We start from the raw sequence: 24,162 nt of genomic DNA, 5'->3' as shown, positions 1-24,162 counted from the left end.
TAAAAAACACCCAACAAGACACAAATTCAGAATGATACCGCGAATTGTACACAGGGTTGTTGAGCAATCTCTGCCATCATCGATTACTTTTTCATGCATTGCGAACAGGGTTGTTCCTCAACCATCGATTACCGCAGTAAGCAGTCATCGATACGACAACCGGTTCGCCGAACGTTGCGCAGTATTTGTCTTGTAAGTGTTTAAATTATATTAAATTAAATATAACTATTATATTAGTAAAAATAATGAAATTAAGAGGTGTTTGTGCGGGTAAATAGCTTTGCAGCATGTAGTTATATTTTGATTCAGTCTGAAGCAACAGGTAGTTCATGCGCACTCAGCACGTGTTTCAAACGTGAGAGTAATCGGTATTTGTTGTCTCTGTCGCGCTTGAACGCATGCAATTTATTGCCGCGTTGTTGACGACAAACAATTGTTGCTGTTAAATTAAGTGAAATTAAGTGACAAAAAGATGCTGCGAAAAGTGCCATTGATTGTTATACTGGGCTCCACGGGAACGGGCAAGACGAAACTATCCCTAGAGCTAGCCGAACGTTTTGGCGGCGAAATCATCAGCGCCGATTCAATGCAAGTTTACACAAATCTGGACATTGCCACAGCGAAGGCAACCAAGGAGGAGCAGTCACGTGCCACACATCATTTACTGGACGTAGCAACACCTACAGAGCCTTTTACAGTGACGCACTTTCGCAATGCGGCGTTGCCCATCATCGAGCAATTGCTGGCCAAATCGAAGCCACCAATTGTGGTGGGCGGCACCAATTACTACATCGAATCCCTGCTCTGGGATACATTGATTAACACACAAGATGAGCAGGCCACAGACGAACATGAGCAGCTATTAGACAGTCTGACAACACTGGAGCTACACAAATACTTGGCCCAGATTGACGCAAGCAGCGCAAATCGCATACATCCGAATAATCGACGCAAGATCGAACGTGCCATTGAAGTATATCGAAGCACCGGCCAGACTTTGACTGCCAAGCTGCAGGAGCAGCGTCAGCAGCCAGGTGGCAATCGCTTAGGCGGTCCACTGCGTTATCCACACATTATACTGCTCTGGCTGCGCTGTCAACAGGATGTGCTCAATGAGCGGTTGGACAAGCGTGTGGATGGCATGCTGCAGCAGGGATTGCTGGCAGAGTTGCGACAATTCCACGACAGGTACAAGGGAGTGACAGCCGAATACACCAAAGGAGTGTTGCAGACAATTGGCTACAAAGAATTTGTGCCTTATTTGGAGAAGTACAATGCAGAGCAGGATGCAAAATTGGAGACATATTTACAGTTGCATCAATACCAACTGCCCAGCAAGGAGCAGCTCTTGACTATGACTGAAGATGAGGCACAGCTGGCTGAAAGTTTGCAGCTGCTGAGTAGTTGTTGCGAGGAGCTGAAGCTGGTGACGCGTCGCTACTCAAAAAAACAATTGAAGTGGATAAATAATCGCTTCTTGGCCAGCAAAGATCGTCAGGTGCCCGATCTCTACGAGTTGGACACGAGTAATGTGGCTGCTTGGCAAGAGCAGGTATTTAAGCGTGCCGAGTGTATCATTGAGAGCTATCGTCAGGAGCAGATCTGTGAGATTGAGCCGATGGCAAAGCGTGTGCATCCTGGCGCTGATCTCGACGAGGAGACGAGCAACTTTTGTGGCATCTGCGAGCGTCACTTCATTGGTGAATATCAATGGCAATTGCATTTGAAGTCCAACAAACACAAACGACGTCGAGAGTCAAAGCGACGCAAGGAACGGGAAGCAGAGGCGGAGGCAGCGACGAAAGCGTCTCAGATTCAGACCCCAATCGAAGCTGCAGCTGCTGATAAGGAGGCGTAAAGGCGATGACACCCGAGTAATAAATACAATCTATTTACGTATACACAAAACCTGAGAAGTTGCCTTGTTTTTTCAATACCCGGCGGCGAGAGTTTGTAGAGGGGGTATGCTAGTTATATGGCTGCGAATAGTTAAGTGTAGATTTAATACGAAATAGATTAGTTTATTTATAAGCGTAACCCAGATTAGTTAAATTGATATATTCACTCTCGTCTGCTTATATGAACGACTGGCAGAATATTTATAGCTTGTTAACTATGAAAGTTAATGCGAGCGCATTTGTTACGTATACGTTTATTGTTAAAACGTACTTGTTAATGATTTCAAAATGGAAATAAAGCTAGTTTTGACTACGGTTGGATTTAAAAACTGGTTGGTATTTCTTAAGTTACGTTTAAGATCAACTTAAGACCAAAATTTATCAAAACTACATATAGAGTTACTACGCTCTTGAAAGTCTCATATTTAATATAATTTTTTGGTATAGCAAAGCCAATTTAAATTGTATATTACATTAAGCATGACATTTAGGATTGAACAAGGTTCTAAAATCTAATAGAATTATAGGATTTTTTGAATTTTTAGATGCATAGATTAAATTTTACTCAAAGAAAATTTAAATTGCACCTCAATGTTTTGCAAATACCGAGTATTTCACAGTAGATCACACTCTAGCTTTGTATTGTTGTTTTTAACATTTCTGGCTGATGCAAGCGATTGAGTTGACCCCTTTTTCTTCCCCCGGGAAGCGGGACGCTTGTCGCATATCAGCGAAACCGCAGCCCACACAGAGGTTGTTGCCTGTTGCCTAGCGAAATAGCGTTAAGGAAAAAAAGCGAAAACATGTTTGTGCAATCGCAGCTCTAGTTGTCGACGTCTGGCCACTGACATTGTTTCATCTTTCAATTGCATTTCAGTCGCCGATTGAAGCACACGCAAGACGCAGGAGCAACTCAAGGATACGCAGCCATGGCAAGCAAGAAAATCGGTAAGGAACATCAAATATCTTTGCTTCAACAGCACAACTAATTTTTCGATTTTTCGTTAGCACTTTTGAGCGTCTCGGACAAGACGGGTCTGTTGGATCTGGGCAAGAGTTTGGTCGCCTTGGGCTTTGAACTAGTTGCCAGCGGTGGCACAGCAACAGCGCTGCGTGGTGCTGGCCTCGCCGTCAAGGATGTGTCGGACATCACGGGTGCTCCTGAGATGCTGGGCGGACGCGTCAAGACACTACATCCGGCTGTTCACGCTGGTATTTTGTCGCGCACCACAAACAGCGATCTGGCGGACATGAAGCAGCAGCATTATGATCTTATACAGCTGGTCGTATGCAATCTGTATCCATTTGCCAGCACCATTGCCAAGCCTGATGTCACGTTGGCTGATGCCGTCGAGAACATTGATATTGGTGGCGTGACTTTGTTGCGTGCCGCTGCCAAGAATCATCAGCGTGTCACGGTCATCTGTGAGGCTGTCGACTATGCGCGTGTTCTGGAGGAGCTCAAGACCAAGGGCGATACCACGGCCGAGACTCGTCAAGCACTGGCTCTGAAGGCTTTCACACACACGGCCAGCTATGATGATGCCATCTCCGATTACTTCCGCAAGCAGTATGGCGCTGGTTCGTCACAGTTGACGCTGCGCTACGGCATGAATCCCCATCAGAAGCCAGCTCAGCTCTACACACAGTTGGCTCAACTCCCTCTGCGTGTGCTGAATGCTTCGCCCGGTTTCATCAATCTCTGTGATGCACTCAATGGCTGGCAATTGGTGCGTGAGCTGAAGCAGGCGCTGCAGCTTCCGGCTGCCACGAGTTTCAAACACGTTTCGCCAGCTGGCGCAGCTGTGGGCGTGGCTCTGAATCCGGCACAGGCTAAGCTCTGCATGGTCGATGATCTCTATGAGCAGTTGACACCTTTGGCTACGGCTTATGCACGTGCTCGAGGCGCCGATCGCATGAGCTCCTTTGGCGACTTTGTGGCACTCTCCGATGTTTGTGATGTAGTCACTGCTAAAATCATTTCGCGTGAAGTCTCTGACGGTATCATTGCTCCTGGTTACACACCTGAAGCTTTGGAGATACTCAAGAAAAAGAAGAACGGCAGCTACTGCATCTTGCAGGTAAGAAGTCTACTTCCACTTTAGAGATCAGTTATTAACTGCTTTGTCTGCAGATGGATCCCGACTATGAGCCCAGCGCCGTGGAGCGCAAGACCATTTTCCGGTCTGACTCTGGAGCAGAAGCGTAACGATGCCGTCATCAATCCCGAGCTCTTCGGCAATGTGGTCAGCAAGTTGAGCCCCTTGCCCGAGGCAGCTGTGCGTGATTTAATTGTGGCCACCATTGCCTTGAAGTATACGCAAAGTAATTCAGTTTGCTATGCACGCGATGGTCAAGTAATTGGCATTGGTGCTGGCCAGCAATCGCGCATTCACTGCACGCGCTTGGCGGGCGAGAAGGCGGACAACTGGTGGTTGCGTCAGCATCCCAATGTGGCCAGCATGAAGTTCAAGGCGGGCGTGAAGCGTGCCGAAATCTCCAATGCCATTGACAACTATGTGAACGGCACAGTGGGCAAGGATATGCCGTTGTCCCAATTCCAGAGCATGTAAGCGAAGCAGCAGATAGAGTAAAGAGTGTATTTTAATTTTTGTATTATGCTTTGCAGGTTTGACAAGGCGCCAGAGCAGCTGACAACGCAGGAGAAGCTCGACTGGCTGAAGCAGCTGAATGGAGTTGCCCTGGGTTCCGATGCCTTCTTCCCCTTCCGTGACAACATTGATCGTGCGCGATTGGTGCGTAATAGCAGCATAGTTTAATGGTTCAACTATTAATGTATATTCTACTCTTTGCAGAGCGGTGTTTCGTACATTGCCAGTCCAGCGGGTTCCACCAACGATGCTGGTGTCATTGCCGCTTGCGATGAACATGGCATCATCATGGCCCACACCAATTTGCGTCTCTTCCATCATTAAGCATTAATCTCTACATCCCATATCTTTGCAAAGCAATAAAAAGACACCGTTTTAAGTTAGTTAAACGATCGCTAGCTAGATTTATTATGAAGGATTTAGTTGCTAACTAATTTACAGTGGAGGAGAAATGCTATTTTGCTTTGTCCCTAATAGCGTCGACTGCGTCGCTTGCGACAGGCGCCACGGCAATTGCACACAAAGATGATGAACGTCAGACAGAAGAGCACCACAGAAGCCAGCACCAAGGCCACCGACGTGGTCTGCTCATAGCTGGCCGTGGGATCGAGCACATGTTGTGCGGGCAGCAGTTGGAAATCGACCAGCACTTGGGTGCCATTTGGCGGCGGACACTGCTGCTGCACAATGATCTCCTGATGCTGCACCTGTGATGTGGAGATAGTTTTAAAACGATGCTAAAGATATTCTTTAAGTATTGCTTACCTGTTTATTGCGGCACAGCTGCAGACCCATCGAGTTGGCCAACGTTTCGGCGCTGTACTCGTCCTGCACCAGCACAGGCAGCAGCCAACGCTGTGGCGAGACGAGCTGCAACCAGGACCAGAACTTGGCCAAATTACGCGGATGCACCAAATACCCACCGACGGCAGCGAGTGCCAAACTAATGAGGCCATTCACCAGACTGGCGGAAGCCTTGCAAGGCAACAGATGAGCGCAGAGCAATGCAAGCGTCTGAATAACAGTCAGATAGAGCAGCATGTGACCTGAGAAGGAACAAAGCAATAGGCATTAGTATCAGTTGGAGGTTGAAGTTGAGGATTCTAGAGAAGAGGGAGAAGCAAGGAGAAGGCTTTAGAAAGAGGGAAATAGAAGAAGAATTGTAGTTAAAGGTTGAAGTTGAGGATTTAGGAAAGGAAGTCATGCTCACCCATGTACAAGTAGATGCCCATGTCGCTGCTGTTGGGAGTAGGTGTAAAGTCCGGCCATGCTATGCGCGGGCAGCAAATACGCAAGCCAAATACACAAGCTTGGAAAGAGGCCCAGCAAACTCTGTAAGGGAAAAACCCAATTACATTAAACTGCTCTGAGAATAGTTTATTGAAATGTTCCACCCACCTGTATAATAATGTAAAGACTGCGCGAGTACAGTCCCAATCGTATGTCGCGCTCGGCGTGGCGTCGATCCTCCTGCGTGTCGCGTATGGTGAGCATAACCAGTGGCCAATAGGCCAACACCATGACGCAGTGATGATAGCCAAAGCGATCGTTGTACGTGAGCTGTGGATCCGATGCTGGGACATCCCAGAAGATGCAGCCAATGCACAGAGAGAGCACGGCAGCAGCAATTAGTTTGCTAATCCAGGTGAGCAGCGATCCTGGCTGTTTGTAGCCAGCAAAGCGTTTGATCAACGCCTTCGTCTGGCCAAAGAAACCCGCTTTGAGCGTAAAGTTGGGCAGCGAGGCGGGCGGCGCGGCAAGCGGCGGCTCCGAGTTGATTTGATCCCAGGCATTGGCCAGCGATTCAATGCGGGCCGAGGACTCCAGCATGGCGGCTGCTGACAGATCATCGAGGGTGACCAGATCAACTGGAGAGAGGGAGAAGGAAAGAGTTGAGATGATGAAGGTTTTAAAAACTTAAAATGTTAAATAAATTAGAAGAAAAAGTAGAAAGCTCTGCAACTACAAAGTATGTATGTATGCTAAAAATAGAGCCAAATCCGTCTGACTGTCTGTCTGTCCGTGTGTTTGAGGTGATATAACTTAAAGACTACAAAAGCTAGAGATATCAAATTTATTGGTAATGCTCTTGAATAGTTTAAATTTGTTCTAGAACTGAGCCACGCCCTCTTCGCCGCCTTAATTGTGAATAAATCTAATATTAAAGTATTGAATATTAGCACTCATAGTCTGAGCTACATTTTAATGAGTTTCTGAAAGTTTCCATTAGAAGATTAGAAACTTGAAAGATTTTCAAAAAGCAATTTCAATAATTATTAAATAAAATAAAATTATTTTATATATTATAGAAATTTATTTCTCCTAAAACTTGTATTAATTTGTTTCCCCTAAAACTTGTATTAATTTCATTTCTTCTACTTACGATAATAATCCGCCGGGTTCTTGAATGGCGGACACGGATATCCCAGTTCGCCCATGTGACGTGGCAGATCCGCACGGCTGCCGGAGAAGACGGTGCGTCCGCCGGACAGCAAGAGTACGCCGGAGCACATGGACAAGATTTCAAATGTGGGCGGCTGCAGTGTCATAATGACAATGCGTCCACTGCTGCACCATTGACGCAGATACTCGACCAGAAAGAATGTGTCAAAGATGTCCATGTTGCTGGTGACCTGATCGAGTATGAGCAGCGATGACTGCGCCAGCAGCTGGCAGGCAACGCTGAGCCGTTGCTTCTCTGAATGCGTCAGCGTGGAGACATTCGAAGCACGCACTGTATTGAGTCCCAGATCCTCAATCAAGACATCCATGCGTTCCTTAAGATCACTGCGATCCAGTGGACCACGCAATGCAGCATGGAAATTTAGAGTGCACTGCACGCTCATGCGTGGGTCAAGAGATGACACCTCCAAGGCGGGCACATAGCTGCAGAGTTCCCGCAAGCCACGACGATTCACCTGCTGCCCGTTGATGAGTATTTCGCCACCCAGACGCTCCCTTAGACCAGCCAGACACTCGGCCAGAGCGCTGCCCTCGCGTTGTGAGGTTGCCATGATGGCAAACAAGTCGCCAGCCTTCGCCTGCAAGGAGACACCATGCAGACTGGGACTCACGTCGAGGCAGTGCACCTGGATGTTCGGATAGATCAGACCCAGCTGCGACTGCTTGCGTCCATACGTTGGCTGCGCGTGATGCCGTGAGCTGCCGTAGATACGTGACTCTCCATAGTCGTAGCCCAATCCTCCGCCATCGACCATGTGTGCGCCCAGAAGATCCGCTTCGCTGTGCGAACGATGTCCGTAGTGTTTGCCATTGGTCATGTATTGTTGCTGCTGTTGTTGCTGTTGCTGCTGCTGCAGATGATGATGATGCTGGCCCACAGCTATGCTAGCTCTGCTGTTCGCCTGGCGCAATGCGGCCGAAGGCACGCCTCCCTGTGCCCTCGATTCTGGCCGGGAATGCGCCATGGCCATGCCCATGCCGCTGATGGCACGGAAGTCCGATTCGCTGCGATACTTGCGCAAATTTGGAGGCACACGACTGCGTGTGGTTTCGTTGTCGCTGCTGTCGTAGCCACTCGAACCAGCTCCAGCTGGAGCACCAGAGCTGTCCCTAAAACCACGATTCACACGGCCACGCACTCCGCCCAAGGCACTGGAGCCACCTGGACCGGGTCCAGGACCGGGACGATGTGAGCGCTGTGAGCCTGCGTTGGGTGGAAAGACGCGCGGCAGTCCAAACTTTAGATATGTGTACATGTTCGAACCCAGCGGGGATCTGCAATAAGAGAAAGGCAACAAGAGAGAGAGTCAGAATGGAGATTAAGATACAGATACAGATACAAAATGAAAGAGATGAACAGGTAGCGAGTTCATCAACAGCAGTCAATTTAAGAATATTAATTAAGTTTAAGTTGAAGATTCATGTCAATAGCAGCTTTTTTAAGCCAAGTAATTGTGTCTTTCAAAACAATCAACTTTCTATCACAAAAGCATTTATTTATGTTGCTTCTGTTGTTCTTAAGCTGATAATGGGGGATAGTCTTGTAAATTCTTTACCATTTGTATTGTATTTAGGGGATTTATTTAATTCTCCTATTGTGTAGCTGATAATATAAATGAGTCTTGTAAATCTTTAGTTATTTATGTTGTATTCTTTTTAGACTATACAAAAGCGTAGAATATAATTTTATTCGGATTTAAAGTTTTCGTTATCAATACAATTTATAAAGAAAATACGTATCTTCTAATTAATTTATTATGATTCTAATATGACTTATCTTTTTAAGTAGCAAATCTTCTGATTCTTGATAATATGGAGGCGATGAGATACAAATTGTAGAAGTTACGTATGTTATTTCTTTTTGGTGTACAATCTTTTATATTTTGTACTCTATTGTATATTATATAGTATATTTTGTAATATGTAGTACTATATCAATATAGCAAATATAGCCTTCGGTACATATTTACAGAATTAATATTTACAGTAGTAAAACACATAACCTAAACAGTTTAAAATTTTAAGTACTTATTTTTAACTAACACATTTTGTAATCCAGCTTGCAATATATTTTAGATATAATTACAACTGCATTAGTAATCAATTATTGATTTATTGATGTATCATATTTATGCTTTAAAAATAGAAATCTCTGCCTATGAATTTATACAATTTTTATTCATTTCCATTGCTTAAACTGATAAGCTGACTCAAGATCCAACTATTAGCCTTCATAAGCTTGTAGCTTCTAATGAATTTCCACTGCTTTCAAATTAACAATTACTTAGCACAAAAATGCGAGATAGTCAGCTATGAGGAATGTTGTTAATTCGATGTGCCAATGAATAATGAATAATGATTCAATCGACTGAAGATGCTGAGTGGATTAATGTTTAAATTTTTACTTTTGCTGTGTGACTTACTTGGGTCCGTAGCGCGGATGATTTAAAATTGATTGGACTGTGGTGTCGCGTAGCTGGAAATTTCCATATGGCAGCGGTGATTTGTCTGAGGAGCCCAGCGCTGAATCGGTGAAGTCAGAGTTTAAATTTTGTCTGTAATGGGAGGAAGAGGTGGAGGAGGAAGAGGTGGAGGAGGAACAGGTTAAGCATTAAGTTGTTGCGGTCAACTAAACATGTCAATGTAGTTTTGTAGGCGTGGCCAATTAAAGTTATGGCATTTGAACTTCCGTTGCCGAGTTGTGGTTTAATCAAGCGTCAAAAAACGTGAAAAACTGTCAAAGCAGGTGCAGCCAACTAAACTGTAACCGAAACTAAACTAAACAGGTAGCCGGATGCATCGGATGATCAAGGGCGACGCCCACCTGGCTTGGCTTCCTATGGAATCGAACTCACCTATAAATGGACCAGGCATGCAGATCTTCGGATGCCGCTGGCGGCAACGGAGTATTTGGACCATGCGGCACTGAATAGCGACGCTCCTCGCGTGACATTTTCTTGTTGGAAAAGTTGCTCAGCTCCATGGTCTGCAAAAGAAGAAAAAAGCAAAAAGAAATATATTATATATCAAAAGAAGACACGACACACAGTTAGAATTGGAGTTGGGGAGCAACAAATTAGAGTCGTGGTGCCAAAAACATAAGCTAATTTCAACTTGAACTGGGTCAAGAATTCGAGACCCGCAGCCAGCAGCAAAAGCAGTGGCGGCTATTATTACTCATAATTTGCGGGAATTAGCTTAATGAAAGGCTGAAACAATACACACAACTCACAGCCACACGCAACTGTCATTGTCAAGCCCGGCAAAGTGCGTAGTCAGCGACTTTAATATACCCTATAATGTTGGTTACAATAATTTTGGACTAACTTATATGAGAAACTGCATTGAAAACGAATTCATATTAAGCTAAAGTTGACTATTAGAAGAAGTTAAATTTTGAAAGAGCAGTAGATAATTTTTTACATCCAATGGCACTTTAAAGATTCAATAATTTTCGTATTAAAGCAGACTTCACTTAATATAATATTACATGCAATAATAATGCACTATTTTAAATGAGAAATTTCTGCATTGGAAACTTTTTGAAGTAGTTAAATTTGGAAAGAGAAATAGATAATTTTTTACATCCAATTGCACCATAAAAATTTAAAGATTATCGTATTAAGGCAGTAAAAATTCATTTAATATATTAGATGAAATAAATGTTGCATTATTTAAACTGAGAAATTGCATTGCAAACTTGTTCGTATTGTGCTAAAATTGATTATTATTTGAGCAATGAAAAGTAAAACGATTCAAATCATGGAAAACTTTCTGTCAAATTTAATTACTAAAGTTCAATTATTGTTATATTAGATACAATAATATTTCACCAACTCAAATACTCCAAAGAGAATGTTAATATTAAGCTGTTACATGAAGGCTAAGTTTAATTATTATAATATTATATGCAATAATTTTGTACTAACTGTTGCAATTTTTTATTATTGTTTAAGTCATAAAGCTAAGCAGACAAAAAAACAATTATTAACAAAATTGAATATTTTAAGGCATAATCTTAATGACTTTCAAAAGCAAAACTCTTCTCATTTAGTAAGTAAAAACTTTGAAAGGCATTTGAATTATTAGTTTATTTTTTAGTGAGGTGATAAAGCTTATCAGCGAATGTAATATAGGAAATTTTAAGACTAAGTTTGAATAACTTTTTAACTTTTTCTTTAGAAATAAAGAATCTTCTAATTACAAAGAATGAAGAAACTAAACTATATATGATCCAAGACTTAAAAGATACAGATTCAGTTACTATTTTATTCTATCAAGAAGAAGATATTTAAGAAATGAAGTTTAAAAACAAGATTTTAATGAGTTTTAAAACAGTTCGTTAGAATCCCAGTCTATCACTAAGAATCCAACTTTTTGAACTAAAGTTGACTTAGTCGTTTGGTTGCTCAGAAGTAAAATTTAAATAATGCAATTTTAAATACGTATTAAGCATTTCTTGAGAAACCAAGACTCCCCTTTCCACCAAGTGCCCACAGAGTATGTTAGACTCAAGACATTGAAATGCAGTCGAGTTTTTCCGTTTGTTTTTGTTTATTTCGTAGCAAATGGAAATCGCTTGATGAGGAGAACAAACGCTGCTGATTTCGACACGGCAGCTGCGTTTTTAATTGCCAATGCTAAAACAGAAAAACGCATTTAAATGAGCCGCAAAAGGCGCTCAAATGCAGTTGTGTGTGTTTGTGTGAATGTGTGCTGTACTCTTATGTAATCAAAATGTTAAACAAACGGTGCAGCGGCGTCTGTACTTCAAATGCACCTGCTGCCACTCAGTCACTTTTTTTTGGATTTTGATTTTGATTTTCGCTGCGGTTTCGTCTGGTGCAACGAGGCGTATGAGTTTCCGTTGGTTCCGTGTAAACAGAAGCGAAGCAGCAGCAAAAAACGAAGTGGAAATGGAAGTGGGCGCCGAGTTTTAGTTTTAAACTGAGTCTGAGAGCAGATTACGTACAAAGTGTTCTCGAAAGTGGCAGCTGTGAAAGTGAATGTCTGCCACACATATTTGAGTTACTTTTTATTTGCAACTTGCCACATAATTAGAGTCAAACGCCCAAAAAAAAAAAAGTGGAGGAGAAAAACTTAAACTGAAAGTGAAGCAGCGACTTCTCACTTGGATTTCAGTTGGGAAAACGCATCATCAACAAAAAATGCTTTTGATTACCGCATGTGCATTATGTATTAACTTTTTGAACAGTTAACTATTATTAAATATTTTTGTTTTTGCGCGCTTTTCGTTGTTTAATGCACAAAACGTGAAACACTTTTTAATTGCGTGTTAAATTCGCTTTAATTAAAATCTTCATCATGGCCAAGAGTTCAACGCAGTTTAGTTGATTTTCTCATATTGTTTGCTGTTTGCTTTTATTTTTTGTTTTCTTTTTGTTATTGTTATTGTTTTTGCTGCGTTTTATGTTGTTTTTTGCTTCACACTTTTGATTTGCTTGTTGTTTTTGCTCTTGTTATTATTATTATTATCATTGCTGCTAGCTGTTGGCTGCTGTTGAGGTTGGTAAGGCATTTTAGCCAGGCACTTGGCCATTCGAGTGAAAGTGGAAGCCAAAGGTTTTTTTTTATTTAATACTATACCACTTCTTCCCCCGCTTCCTCTTTGCCACTTGCCAACTTCCCACTTCAGTTGGCTGTCAGTGTAAACACACACAAGTCGAGAGGCATCCACAACTTGGCCAAAAGGGAGCACAACTTGGCGGCATTTTATAAGCCGCTTTGTTCGCTGCACAAATGAATAAAACGAATGAATGACTGAACAACTGAACAACTGCATAAATGACGGTATTGAGGGCAATGATACGCCACAGCATCAGCCACAGCCGAAGCAACAGCCAAAGCAACAGCAACAGCATTGATTTATGCGTTCATAATGTGAACGTAGTCGTTGCCCGTATCTTGTAAATGTATCTTTATTTGTTGTATCTCTTAAATGTATCTGCAAAGTGCGTAACGCAAAAAGCAAAAAGACGAAGCGAAGACACAATAAATATCGCTCTTGTTGCACTTTTTTGCGCAACGAAAGTCAAGTTACTGAGCCGACTTTTCAGTCTGCGGGTATTATTAACTTGTGCAGCAATTGAATAATGATATCCCTCTAGTCTAACTAATTGAAGTGCCGTATCTATGGCTGATGAACGACTTTAGGGATTGGCAATTGACATGTAAGCCACGGCTATTAAATGAAAAGTCAACAATTTGCAATGCTTCAATGGAAAACAAAGTATGTGAAATTTTAGAAACTTCTTTAAGCAAATTATGCTTGAAGATCTAAGTTGCTTTGCTTATATTAGTTTTCATAGAATTTAAAATGAAGGTATAAAACAAAAATTAATAAATTAATAAAATAAGTAAACTATTTAAAGCTAATTCACAAACTGCCAATCAGCAACCATTTTCTACGACTGCTTGAAATTTCCTTTGCTCTTAATAAACTCAGCAAGATTTAGCACCATAAAAGGGAATTTACTTTAGGGAATTTTCGAGGAACATTTAATTCTTCAATGGGAAATTGTAAAATAAATGTGAGAAACTTTTTCAAAAGTCATCTGATTTCTAAGTTAGTTAAGTAAGCTATTAAAAGTATATATATATTAAGTATTAACCTATAAATAAAGTAAAAATAGATAAAATATTAATATATTGAAAAAAAATTTAAAATGAATATCTCAACTGCTAATTACCTCAGAAATGAGATCTTCCTTTGAGGAAGCAATTTGTTGCTAATAAAGTACAAAATAAAAGTATTTAAAATTCGACAACATTCTTAAATTTTAAATTTATTTAATGGAAAAAATATGGGAAAACTTTTTAATAAATCATAAATGATACAAAATAAGGCATCTATGTATAAAATAATTTAATTATTGGAGCTACAATTAACAAGCTACAAATCAGCCATTTTGTCGATTACTATTTTAAGCAGCAACTATTTTTTATTTCACTACGCTTTTGGCAATTGCAGCTTAATTTAGCTTCATAAATGGGAAGTTGGCTTATGATATTTCCGAGACATTTGTAGCTAGCCATATAAATATGCAAAAAAAATCGACATAACTTTTTGATTGTATAATTTGTACAATGATGAAAAAGTCCACTAAAATGTGAGAAACTTTTTATATAATCAGAAATGATTAAAAATATGGCATTTTTAATAAAAATAAATTTAATTATTGAACTAAAAATAATAAACTGTTAATCAGTTTAATTGTTGATAACTATTTTAAGTGTCAACTATTTTTACTACATTTTGCTTTCAGCTAAATTTACGTTCATAAATGGGAAGTTGTTTTGTGGAATTTACGTGGAATTTGCAGCTAACAAAAAACAACAAAATATATATATATGCAAAATTCGACATAACTCTTAATTGTATAATTTGTTTTCAGCGCTTTCGTTAAAGCCACACCTAGGGGTGGGAAATCAGGTGGGTTTTGATTGTGGATGTGGATCAACTTAATTGTCGGTTTATGCATGCCAAATGGCATGTAAGTAAAGTTAAATATATGTATTCAACATTTGTTGTTTGTTGGCGTCGCAGATGCAAAATATATGTGAAGGTATCTATGAGATATAATCTGCAAATTGTGGCGAGACAAAGTTGCCCAAAAATGCCAGCTGCAGCTGCACCAGAAAAACCAGTAAGCGAACAGAAAAAGAAACGTGGTCAAAGTTCCGCTGCAACACCCAACACAGACAGAGACTGAGACTGAGAGGAAACAGACAGATACTAGATTCAGAGACAGAGACAGAGATCGAGTTATAGATGTGGCACAGTCAGTTAGTTGCACAAAGTTGCTTGCAACAAACGCTGTGAATTATATCATAAGCAAATTGCAACTGGTTCTGGAGCATGAGCAGCCACTGATGAGTTGCAGCATTGACAGCGGATGTTGGCGACAATTAATTGGCCAACGGTTATTGCCAATGTTTAAATCAGCGTCACTGATTATGCCAATAGGCATCGCGTTATCGCCCAGGAGAGTGTTGCCCGATTGCAACTCTGTATTCAAGCTTAACTCGTAACGAGTTAAACTGAAGTGAAGGCATTGAAGCTTAGACTTAGACTTAGAGTTGCTTGCTTCAAGTAGAAGACCCGTTGTGACCATTCCCGTTGCTTGTGCCGCATTTAGCTGTGGCAGTTGACAAGTGGATAACCGTTGCGTGCTTGTGCCTCAGCCTGGTCACTCGTTGCTCGTTGCTTGCTGTTGCTGTTTGTTGCTCGCTCGCCACATGACCATTGATGCAAAAATGCAGTTAGTCAACAATTTCGGTCACCACAGTAGATGATTTAATGGAGCGTGTGCGGAGCAGTCCACAGCGCCCAAGTGCCTTCTGCCTACACAGCAAGAAAGCAAACAAATCGTTTCTAATGACAAGCTGACAGAAATACTGTTACAGAAAAATAAAATTAAAGACCATCTTGATATAGTTTCTAGACTTTTAATAAAGTTAAATAATAAATGAAAGGTACCATCCTTCTATATAAATACATAATAATAATAAAAATAAAACTAACACTTTTTAAACAATACTATCATAAATTCTGCCACTAATAAAATGAAATATGTTTCATACACTCTTTACTATGTTTGAAAAACCTTATTTTTTCATAATAAAATATTTTTTGCTTATAAATAAAGTTATGAATTTATTACATTTATTGCTTAACTTTATTTAGAAGCAAAAAAATTGTATTATTAATGATAAGGTTTTTCCTTTTACACAGTTTACTAACAATTAAATTTTCCAATCCTTTTTTCATTTCGTTGCCAAGAACAAATCCGTCAAAAATATTGCTGCTAAGCACAAGAATATAGATTTACAATGAATATTTTTAATTGAAAATATATTTTAGTTCTTTTCATTATTACAGCCAGCTTAATTTTAAATGTAAAATAAGAAAATATAGTTTTGTAATAGTTTTTCTATTGCATTTTATAATAGTTTGCTAAAACACTTTTATCAAATTAAAATTTGGAATATTAGTTTCCTTAATTGGATTTAAAATTCAATATATTATTGTTTTATCTTTGTCTCTCTATACTTTCTGTTGAAATAGTTTAAAGAATAGTCACATTTATTAAACAGAAATAAGTCTGGGTTGTATTAATTTATGGATCGAAAGGTTTGGTATGTACATATATCAGATGCGAACATGTTTTGTTTAGATGCTACTTTTAAATAGTACGGAATCCTTTTCTTAATATTTCTATATAAAAAAACTTACTCATCAATCTATATTTAAAATAAGATTGATTGATTCTAATATTCGCCAATCTATATTTTAAATTAGTATTTGCTTAAAGCATTTTATAAAAATGTAAAATTTTTTAAAGCAATTCAAATCGGCAATACACTAAAAATGAATGCATCATCTTTACTTGCAACTTGGTAAGCCAAAAAAAATCAAAGTGCACTTCAATAAGTTTTGTTTTTTTTTGGGGTTGGTAAATTAATTCTCTCTGTTCAGCACTGGTTTTGACCATAATCATAAGCAATTCAACTCTTGTGGGCTGGCCACTTGACTTGAGAGTTCAGTTCAGTTGGCTGCTGATTGGATTTCAAACAAAACGGGCCGAAACTAACCCGAGGCTGCCATTTGTGGTCAATTCAGATAGTCTAGGGCAGAGTTATTCCCACGCAAGAGTTTGAGCCAAACACAAATTGGGTTAACTGAATAAAGACAAAATAAGCCTTTTGCCATGTCCGTTTCCCTTTAGCCGCAGGCCAATAAAAACAACATCGACAGAGAAGCGACAACAGGTTACAGGTAACTGGCAAACAGGTAAACGAGAGACAAATCAGTAAAAAGCTCGCTGCTGATTGACGCTGAGAAAGTGAAATTTTTGGGCTCACGGGGCGTATGATAAATGTCCCCCCCAGCAGCCAGCACCCAACAAAAAGTGGGTCGCCAGTGCAATTTGCAATTAATAACTGCAGCAAGGTGCATGCCACATGCGGCGCAGCGTGGGCGTGGCTGGGAACAAATACTAATCGTATAATTGATAATAAACATCAAAGCAGAGAAAAATTACTGCTTTGGCATTCCGGGCGACGCGACGCGAAAAGCGAAATTGTTGATAAATTTGTGGAGTAAAAGAAATGAAAAATCAGTTTTTAGCACATTTACAATTTGGAATGTTTTTGTGACGGACAGAGCGAGTATGCAAATTGTTTATGTGTGTGTGCGTTCGTATCTCATAGATACACGCAGCAGTCAAAGTCGAGATAAGCGACAGTCAGTCAGTTCGTCAGTCACTTGACGTGATTGGACAAGAGAGCGAGCTTGGCCAACACAGATTCACGAGCATTTTTGTGAAAGTTTTTCGTCGTCGACTGCGTACTCGTAAATTGATTATGAGTTGATTGCTGCTGTGGCCGCTGCTTGAGAATTTGTGAACAATAAACGCCGCACGCGTATTAAAACTTTGCCTCTCTTCTCATTCATTTTTTATTTTGGCGACAGCGCTTTCGCAGCGCTAGCAAAAAACTTGGCTAATAGCCAAAGCGAACATCTATAACTGTGTCACGAGAGCTCGAAGTCGCATTTGCTTAAACAATTGTTATTAAATTAGGCAATCTCTCACACACAGTGGCTGCAAAAACTACAATACCATAACGATGCGATGCGACGCGAGCTGAGCTGAGCTAAAGAATGCTGACATCGTCAATCCACAACGCTCGCAAACTGTGACCCCAAAAAAAAGAGCCAAGTTAATGTCATGCCGTCAACAAATACTCGTCATGGCTGCATAGCCCTCTCATGCCCTCTCTTTCGCTCTTTACTATACCCGCTAATCATAGGGTAGAAGGGTATTATAATTTTGTGTCTCCAGGAAATGTAAGAGGTACTTTGGTATTTGGAAAAACCCTGCTTACTGCGAGTCTTAGTATCTTTGGTTGACAATCTGGTATATTTTGCACTCTATGGTATAATTCGAAGTACTATTCAATATACCAAAAGTAACATTCGGTATATTTTTAATATTTTTGCGGTATATTAATCGGTATATTGAAAGAAAAATGTCATACTTTTATTCAAAATGCGTACCGGGTATCTCACAGTCGAGCACTCTTTCTACTTATTTCCCTCTCTCTCTCTCTGCTGTTCGCTCTGGTTCTCTTTTTGCTGCGGGTGTTTCATTCCATTTTCAGCTTTGTTGTTTCGGAAAATTCGACCGCAAGGTCAGTTTTATTAATTGCCCGCCAGCGTTTTGGCCATGCTTCACTTTTCGACCATCTTTACAGGCAATTAACGCCAACAAAACACTTTCCTATGTTGCAACCAAAATCCGGCTTGTGAAAGTCCCCCCCAAAACAAAAAAACAACGCACAGTGGGGCAACATAAAATTTGCATGCCAGGCAAATACAAATGTTTGCCTGGGTTTTGGGTTCGTGCTTTAGACAAACGTTATGCCACGCCTTGTCGCCGCACTTTGAGTCTCACGTGTGCCACGCTAATTGACACAAATTCCATCACAAAATAAAATACAAATTTTACAAACGCTTTTATTCCCTTTTTTTGTGTTTTTCGCATTTTTATGCGAGAGACACAAACCCAATTGGACATTTCGCAGACACACACGGCTAACGCACCCACCCAAGACCCAGACCGAGACCCAAACAGAGAGACGGAGGGAACGACAAAAGCAGAGACTGAGACTGAAACTGTTCAAGCCCCAGTCGCAGTCCAAGCCCAGACTCAGGCCTCAATTGGCGCCAATTCCCTAACAGTGGAGCAACCTTTGCAATAAGGAAGGGTAAACGAAGTGCTTTAAATTGCAGTTATAAGAAACATTTTAAAGTGGGGATCCTTAAGTAGAATGTCATACTAATGAAATTAATGAGCTTCCAGCATCATCCTTTTTTTTTAAATGTAAATTGTCATGTCATGCAACAATATCACATGATAATTTATTATGTTTTTGACACAATTGATGATATTTTTCAAAATTTCAATTATTATTTATTAATGTAATATATTAAATTTAGTAAATTTAATTTAATTTACAGGTAGGTAAAATTTCTGCAGAAAATAAAAATACATCGTAACATTTTATTTCCAGCTTTATCAAATAATTTGCATTGTAATATTATATTTTAGTCATTGTTATAGATTTGTTTAATATTAATATTTCCCAGATCAATTTGTATCTAAATGAAGACTTCTAGCCTCAGTCAAAAATAACAATTTGTGGATTATCTTAACATTTTCTATTGAATACCGCATTCAGCGAGTGATTTTTATTTTCCTTGTCTTACATTTTTCGCTTTGTTAATATTGCAATATCGTTTGCAGTTTAATATCATCTTTTTTGACACTCTTAAAATCATAATTATCGTTGATCTCTTGTGCCTCTTTTTCTCAGATTATTATTATCAGCGATTTCTTGTTACCTTTTTTTATGAGAGGAAATTAGCATGGGCCTTAATGCTGCTAAAAATAAAGGTGCTTCTTTCTCAGTTCAGCGGAATCTGTGGTTACCAAAGTCAACAATATCTTTTGTCATCTTGTTGATACAAAATGTATTCTTAATCATCGAATTTGCATATTATAAAATACGTTGAGACGTAATGTCTTGGAATGTTTGTTCTTTTTTTAAGTTATTCGGAGACATTTTATACCCGCTACCCATAGGTAGAAGGGTATTATAACTTTGTGCCGGCAGGAAATGTATGTAACAGGTAGAAGGAGGCATCTGCCGACCCTATAAAGTATATATATTCTTGATCAGCGTCAACAGCCGAGACGATATAGCCATGTCCGTCTGTCCGTCTGTCCGTCTGTCCGTCTGTCCGTCTGTCCGTATGAACACCTAGATCTCAGAGACTATAAGAGATAGAGCTATAATTTTTTTTCGACAGCATTTGATATGTTTGCACGCAGATCAAGTTTGTTTCAAATTTTTGCCACGCCCACTTCCGCCCCTGCAAATCAAAAAATCGAATAACAAGCGTAATTTTAAAGCTAGAGTGACGAATTTTGGTATATACAGTAATAGCTATAGTAGTTATGATCCCTGAAAATTTGGTTTCGATCGGAAAAAAATTGTGGAAGTAATTAAAGAAATACTTTTGTATGGGCAAAACGCCTACTTACTATGGGTCTGAGTTGCTTTGACCGACAATCTGGTATATTGTGCCGTCTATGGTATATTTTGAATGCGGTACTATATCGATATACCACATATACCTTTTGGTATATTTTTAGTATTTTTGCAGTATATTTGGTATATTTTGAGAATAATACCGCAAAATATATTGTTTTTATTCAAAATGGGTAGTTATCTCACAGTCGAGTACACTCGACTGTAGCTTTCTTACTTGTTTTAGCTGCTACTGTCAAAGGTCTTTAGACACATTTCTCATAGTGTTGAAACTGATTTTAAATAAGAATACTCCAAAGAAATTCTTAGCCTTCTCTTAGGCATATCTCACTTCACTCTAAGAATGGATTGGATTGGTTTTTTAAACAGGTTTTTCGACTTCTGCTAAAAGCAAATGCACATTTTTCAGGATGAGTTTGTGCTATTTCAATGTTGCATAAGCTGCAAATTGCGCTGTCAAGCCATGTTCTTAGTTTAGTTTAACTTTCAGACTTGCAAGTAGATAACTTCTGAGACAAGGAAAGAGTTGATGTCACTTCTAAGCTTAGTCTACATTTGCATAAATTAAAGCTGGCACTCTAAGCTGACCACTGCAGTTTGCTATCGTTAATTTAAGCTTTGTGAACATTGATGCGATAAAAAAAACAAATTAAATGTGTGTCGTAATAGTAAAGTATCGAACTGTTGGTAACCACTGTGCCTAGTTGTTATTCAGACCTATTGTAGATCAAGCCTCAAGCTGAAACTCACGACATCTTGTCAGCTGAGTGACATAAATCCATGGCTCAATTTATGCTCAGCACGTTGGGGAGTATCAATGTGTGTGTGTATCTATGAGATACACTTTTATATATTGTGTATGCAAGTATGATTCTATGTCAACCATGGCGGCCTCTGCGGCCCAGACACGCAGTTGCCCAGGTTAATGTTAAAGTGAAATGAAATTCTTGCTTTTTACGACCTGTGCAGCGAGTACGTTCATCTCGTATCTTTTTTTTTTTTTTTTACTTACTACTTACTACTTTCTTCATCTAATTATGCAGACCTTGTGTTCTGCCATTGTTGTTGTTGTGGTTGCTGTAATTTTTCTTTTATGTGTTAATTTAATTACAATAAAACCCAAATTAACTTGCTCAGCACTTATCAATGGGCAAACACGATGTTGAGGCTTTCGTTTTGATTTTCACCTGACCCCCGGAGGCACATTTTGTGTGTGTTTGTGGAAATTTCTTTTTCATTTGCAGCGGCTCGTTAAGTTTTCACATGATTCTATGCGATCATCATGCGGATTAATGACGTTGCCGCCGATGCTGACTTCATCGACTCAAGCCCAGTGCCCATTAAATGCAATGAATCATGACTCTGAACGGGGAATTGTGGACTCTGTGGACTGCGGGTAGACGACGGCGTATTTGATTGTAATGCAGGCCCAAGCAAATGCAATATGGCCGCGAGGCGAAAATACTTAAGTAAGATGCGACTTGAGAAAACAAAGCAATCGGGCAAGCAATCAACCCATCGACAACGAATCGTCGAAGAATCGAACGAACGAGCGGACAGAGAACCAATAACAATAACAATAAGTTTTTGGAATAAGTCTAAGAACAAGTTCTGGCCAAGAGAGCCACACCTTTTGGCTAGCAAAACTACCAAGAACAAGACAGCAACAACAACAAGCCAGCCACCCGCCGAGTCTAAAAAACATTTCTTGTCTTTGTGCCTGCCAAGTTTGTGTCTTAAGTCTTTTGTACAAGTTTGTGTCTTAAGTCTTTTTTTCTACTCCATGTGTATTGATGCTGTTCGAATTGAATTACAAAGATCGTTTTTCACAAGATATATAAAGTATTGTCGCCAGCTGCTGCGGCCCGCTTTTCAAAACATTTTTATGTGTGACTTGGCAGCAACAAATCATTAGCGCTGCCCCAGCACCGTTAATAGCTAAAATAATACTGTTAACTAATTTACGGAAAGAAAAAAAAAAGAACAAAATAATAAAAAACAACAAGATGAGAGCAAGAAAAAAAAAACGACAGACAAATCAACGAGTCACCCCTCAGTCACTTAAGAGAGTGTCCAAGAAAACCAGAAATCTTTTCGGGCTGATAGCAAAAAGGTTGCCTCAATGAGCAGCCGGCCAACTAACGGTTGCTTTGCTGCTGCTGCTGTCGCTGCTGTTTGGTAATTAGGTGTGAGTAGTAGAACAATGAATTTGCATAGGAAGCCAAAGTGATTTATGGCCTAAAACCCCATGAGAACTATGCTAAGCACAAGGCACAAAGCACAGAGCAGAGCTTATCACAATCGATTTGCCGAAGATACGAAGGAGCATTAAAGTCTTCGCTGACTTTTTTGAAAGTGATCAACGAAAAAATTGCGAAAATGAATGTGAAAGTTGCTCAGTCAATTCTCAGAAACAAGTACAAGACATAAAGTCAAAGTCGGGAGATGAAGTCTGGCTGCGAGTTGAAGTTGAAGTCGATGTCGATGTCTGTGACTGTGTCTGACTATTTTTGTGATGATGGCATACTCAGTATTTATGGCACTTTGAGACGTTATGAGCGCATTAAAGCCACACACTGTATATCTGCATAAGATACCACAAATATGCAGCATGTGAGATACAAAAAAAAGCAGATGAAAAAGAAAAACAGAAGAGGAAATGCCAAGACGCAAACAAACAATGAGCACTCGCTACGCAGCGCAGTGCTAAGAACTAAGAACTGAGAAGAGTCAAGCAAGAACTTGGCGAGTCAGCGAGCGAAACAAACAAACAGAAACAGAAAACTTGTATCTGTAAGATACACACACTCATACACACACAGACACAGTCGAAGATACAAAGATAGAGACACACTGAGAGACAGCTTTAGCGTTTGCGCCCTAAGCGCGCAGAACTTGGAAATAAAAAACAACACCAACAACAACAACAACGGCCAAGAAGTGGAAGTTGTGTGGAAATGGTGGAAGCAGCGATAGAGCGTTGGCTGGCTGGCTGGCTAACAAAACCAGCCAGCAAAGAACACGGATGGACGGCAACGTTTGCTAGACAAAACTTGCTTGTGGGATCTTTGACCTGCGATGGCGACGACCGAGCCAAAGCAACGTGTTGGAGCAGGAGCAGCTTCTACAAGCTGTGCGCCCCGTCAACGCCTCGACTTTAGATACACACATACATACATGTGAAGACTGTATTCTATGTGTGTGCGTGTTTGAGGTGGCAGCAAGCGGTGGTCGCTTGGCTGAGCTGCAAGTCACTTGTGTGTGTTTCATACAGCAGAAGAATATGAACAGTTAATACCAGTTGTACTCAACTTTAATTAGCTATAACCCACGAATGGACGACTAACCCATGTCACTTGCCAACTGTTGCACAACAGTTGCCAAATTTAGTTCTCAATCACTTACCAGGCTGTTAATGTTGCTGTTGTTGCTATAGTATTGCTAGTTGTGGTTGCTATTGTTGCTGCTGCTGTTGCTGTTGTAGAACTTTGTGCATATTCCATAAAATACACACAAACACACTTTCTGATTGGATTGTATTGCCAATTTCATTTGTCACACACACACTCACACTCGCAGGCTAATAAAGCATTTTGCACATTTGCATGCACTTGCACATTGCCATCCAATAATTATAATAAATAAATTATTAACACTCAACAAAACTTTTAACTTTTTGTGCTAGCGCATTTATTGCGTTGGTTACGCCGCCAACATTTCAATTAGATTTTCAAGCGCGCAGTCTGTATATTTATTTTTTGTACTTTTTTTTTATCTTCTTGCTGTTTTATGAATATGCTTTATTGCTTTTTTCTTTTTTTTTTTGTATTCTTCTTATTCACTTTTTGGACCGTGCGCAGCGACAGCAATTTGTGAACTGACACAGAGCTGCAAAATAGTCTGAACTCTCTCAGTGCTCTGCTCGAATCCAACTGAGCTGAACTTGGCCTCGGACGCCATCTTAGCCCAGTCGCTCGTTTGGCGTTGGAATGTTGCTTTAGTTGGAAGCGAGAGAGAGCGAGAGCCGCGCTCAGTTTCCAGTTGACTTCCAA

General features: G+C 40.1%; 3 protein-coding genes across 3 annotated transcripts; 2 read left to right on the top strand and 1 right to left on the bottom strand.

The window, feature by feature from the left end:
- Positions 1-85: 85 nt before the first annotated feature.
- LOC133837281 (bifunctional purine biosynthesis protein ATIC) lies at positions 86-4,899 on the top strand. The gene is given in 7 exon segments (XM_062267978.1): positions 86-192; positions 2,776-2,846; positions 2,907-3,979; positions 4,033-4,080; positions 4,082-4,467; positions 4,528-4,654; positions 4,715-4,899. Coding segments are annotated over 6 exon segments (1,773 nt in total). The 5' UTR covers positions 86-192; positions 2,776-2,827; the 3' UTR covers positions 4,835-4,899.
- On the top strand, positions 266-2,219 carry LOC133837283 (tRNA dimethylallyltransferase). The gene has a single exon (XM_062267981.1). It carries the CDS (start codon positions 473-475, stop codon positions 1,856-1,858), a length of 1,386 nt encoding a protein of 461 aa, XP_062123965.1. The 5' UTR covers positions 266-472; the 3' UTR covers positions 1,859-2,219.
- LOC133837276 (ATP-binding cassette sub-family G member 8) lies at positions 4,884-24,056 on the bottom strand. The gene is given in 9 exon segments (XM_062267973.1): positions 4,884-5,217; positions 5,276-5,556; positions 5,721-5,754; positions 5,756-5,842; positions 5,909-6,378; positions 6,894-8,248; positions 9,397-9,528; positions 9,829-9,959; positions 23,516-24,056. Coding segments are annotated over 8 exon segments (2,724 nt in total). The 5' UTR covers positions 9,957-9,959; positions 23,516-24,056; the 3' UTR covers positions 4,884-4,980.
- Positions 24,057-24,162: the final 106 nt, after the last annotated feature.

This window comes from Drosophila sulfurigaster, chromosome 2R (genome assembly GCF_023558435.1).
Source record: "Drosophila sulfurigaster albostrigata strain 15112-1811.04 chromosome 2R, ASM2355843v2, whole genome shotgun sequence".
NCBI classification, from domain to species: domain Eukaryota; kingdom Metazoa; phylum Arthropoda; class Insecta; order Diptera; family Drosophilidae; genus Drosophila; species Drosophila sulfurigaster.
This window is presented reverse-complemented; position numbering and strand designations above follow the sequence as displayed.

Bases quoted from the DNA above. Each gene is read 5' to 3' on its own strand.
- LOC133837283 (XM_062267981.1), top strand. From the start codon at position 473: ATGCTGCGAAAAGTGCCATTGATTGTTATACTGGGCTCCACGGGAACG.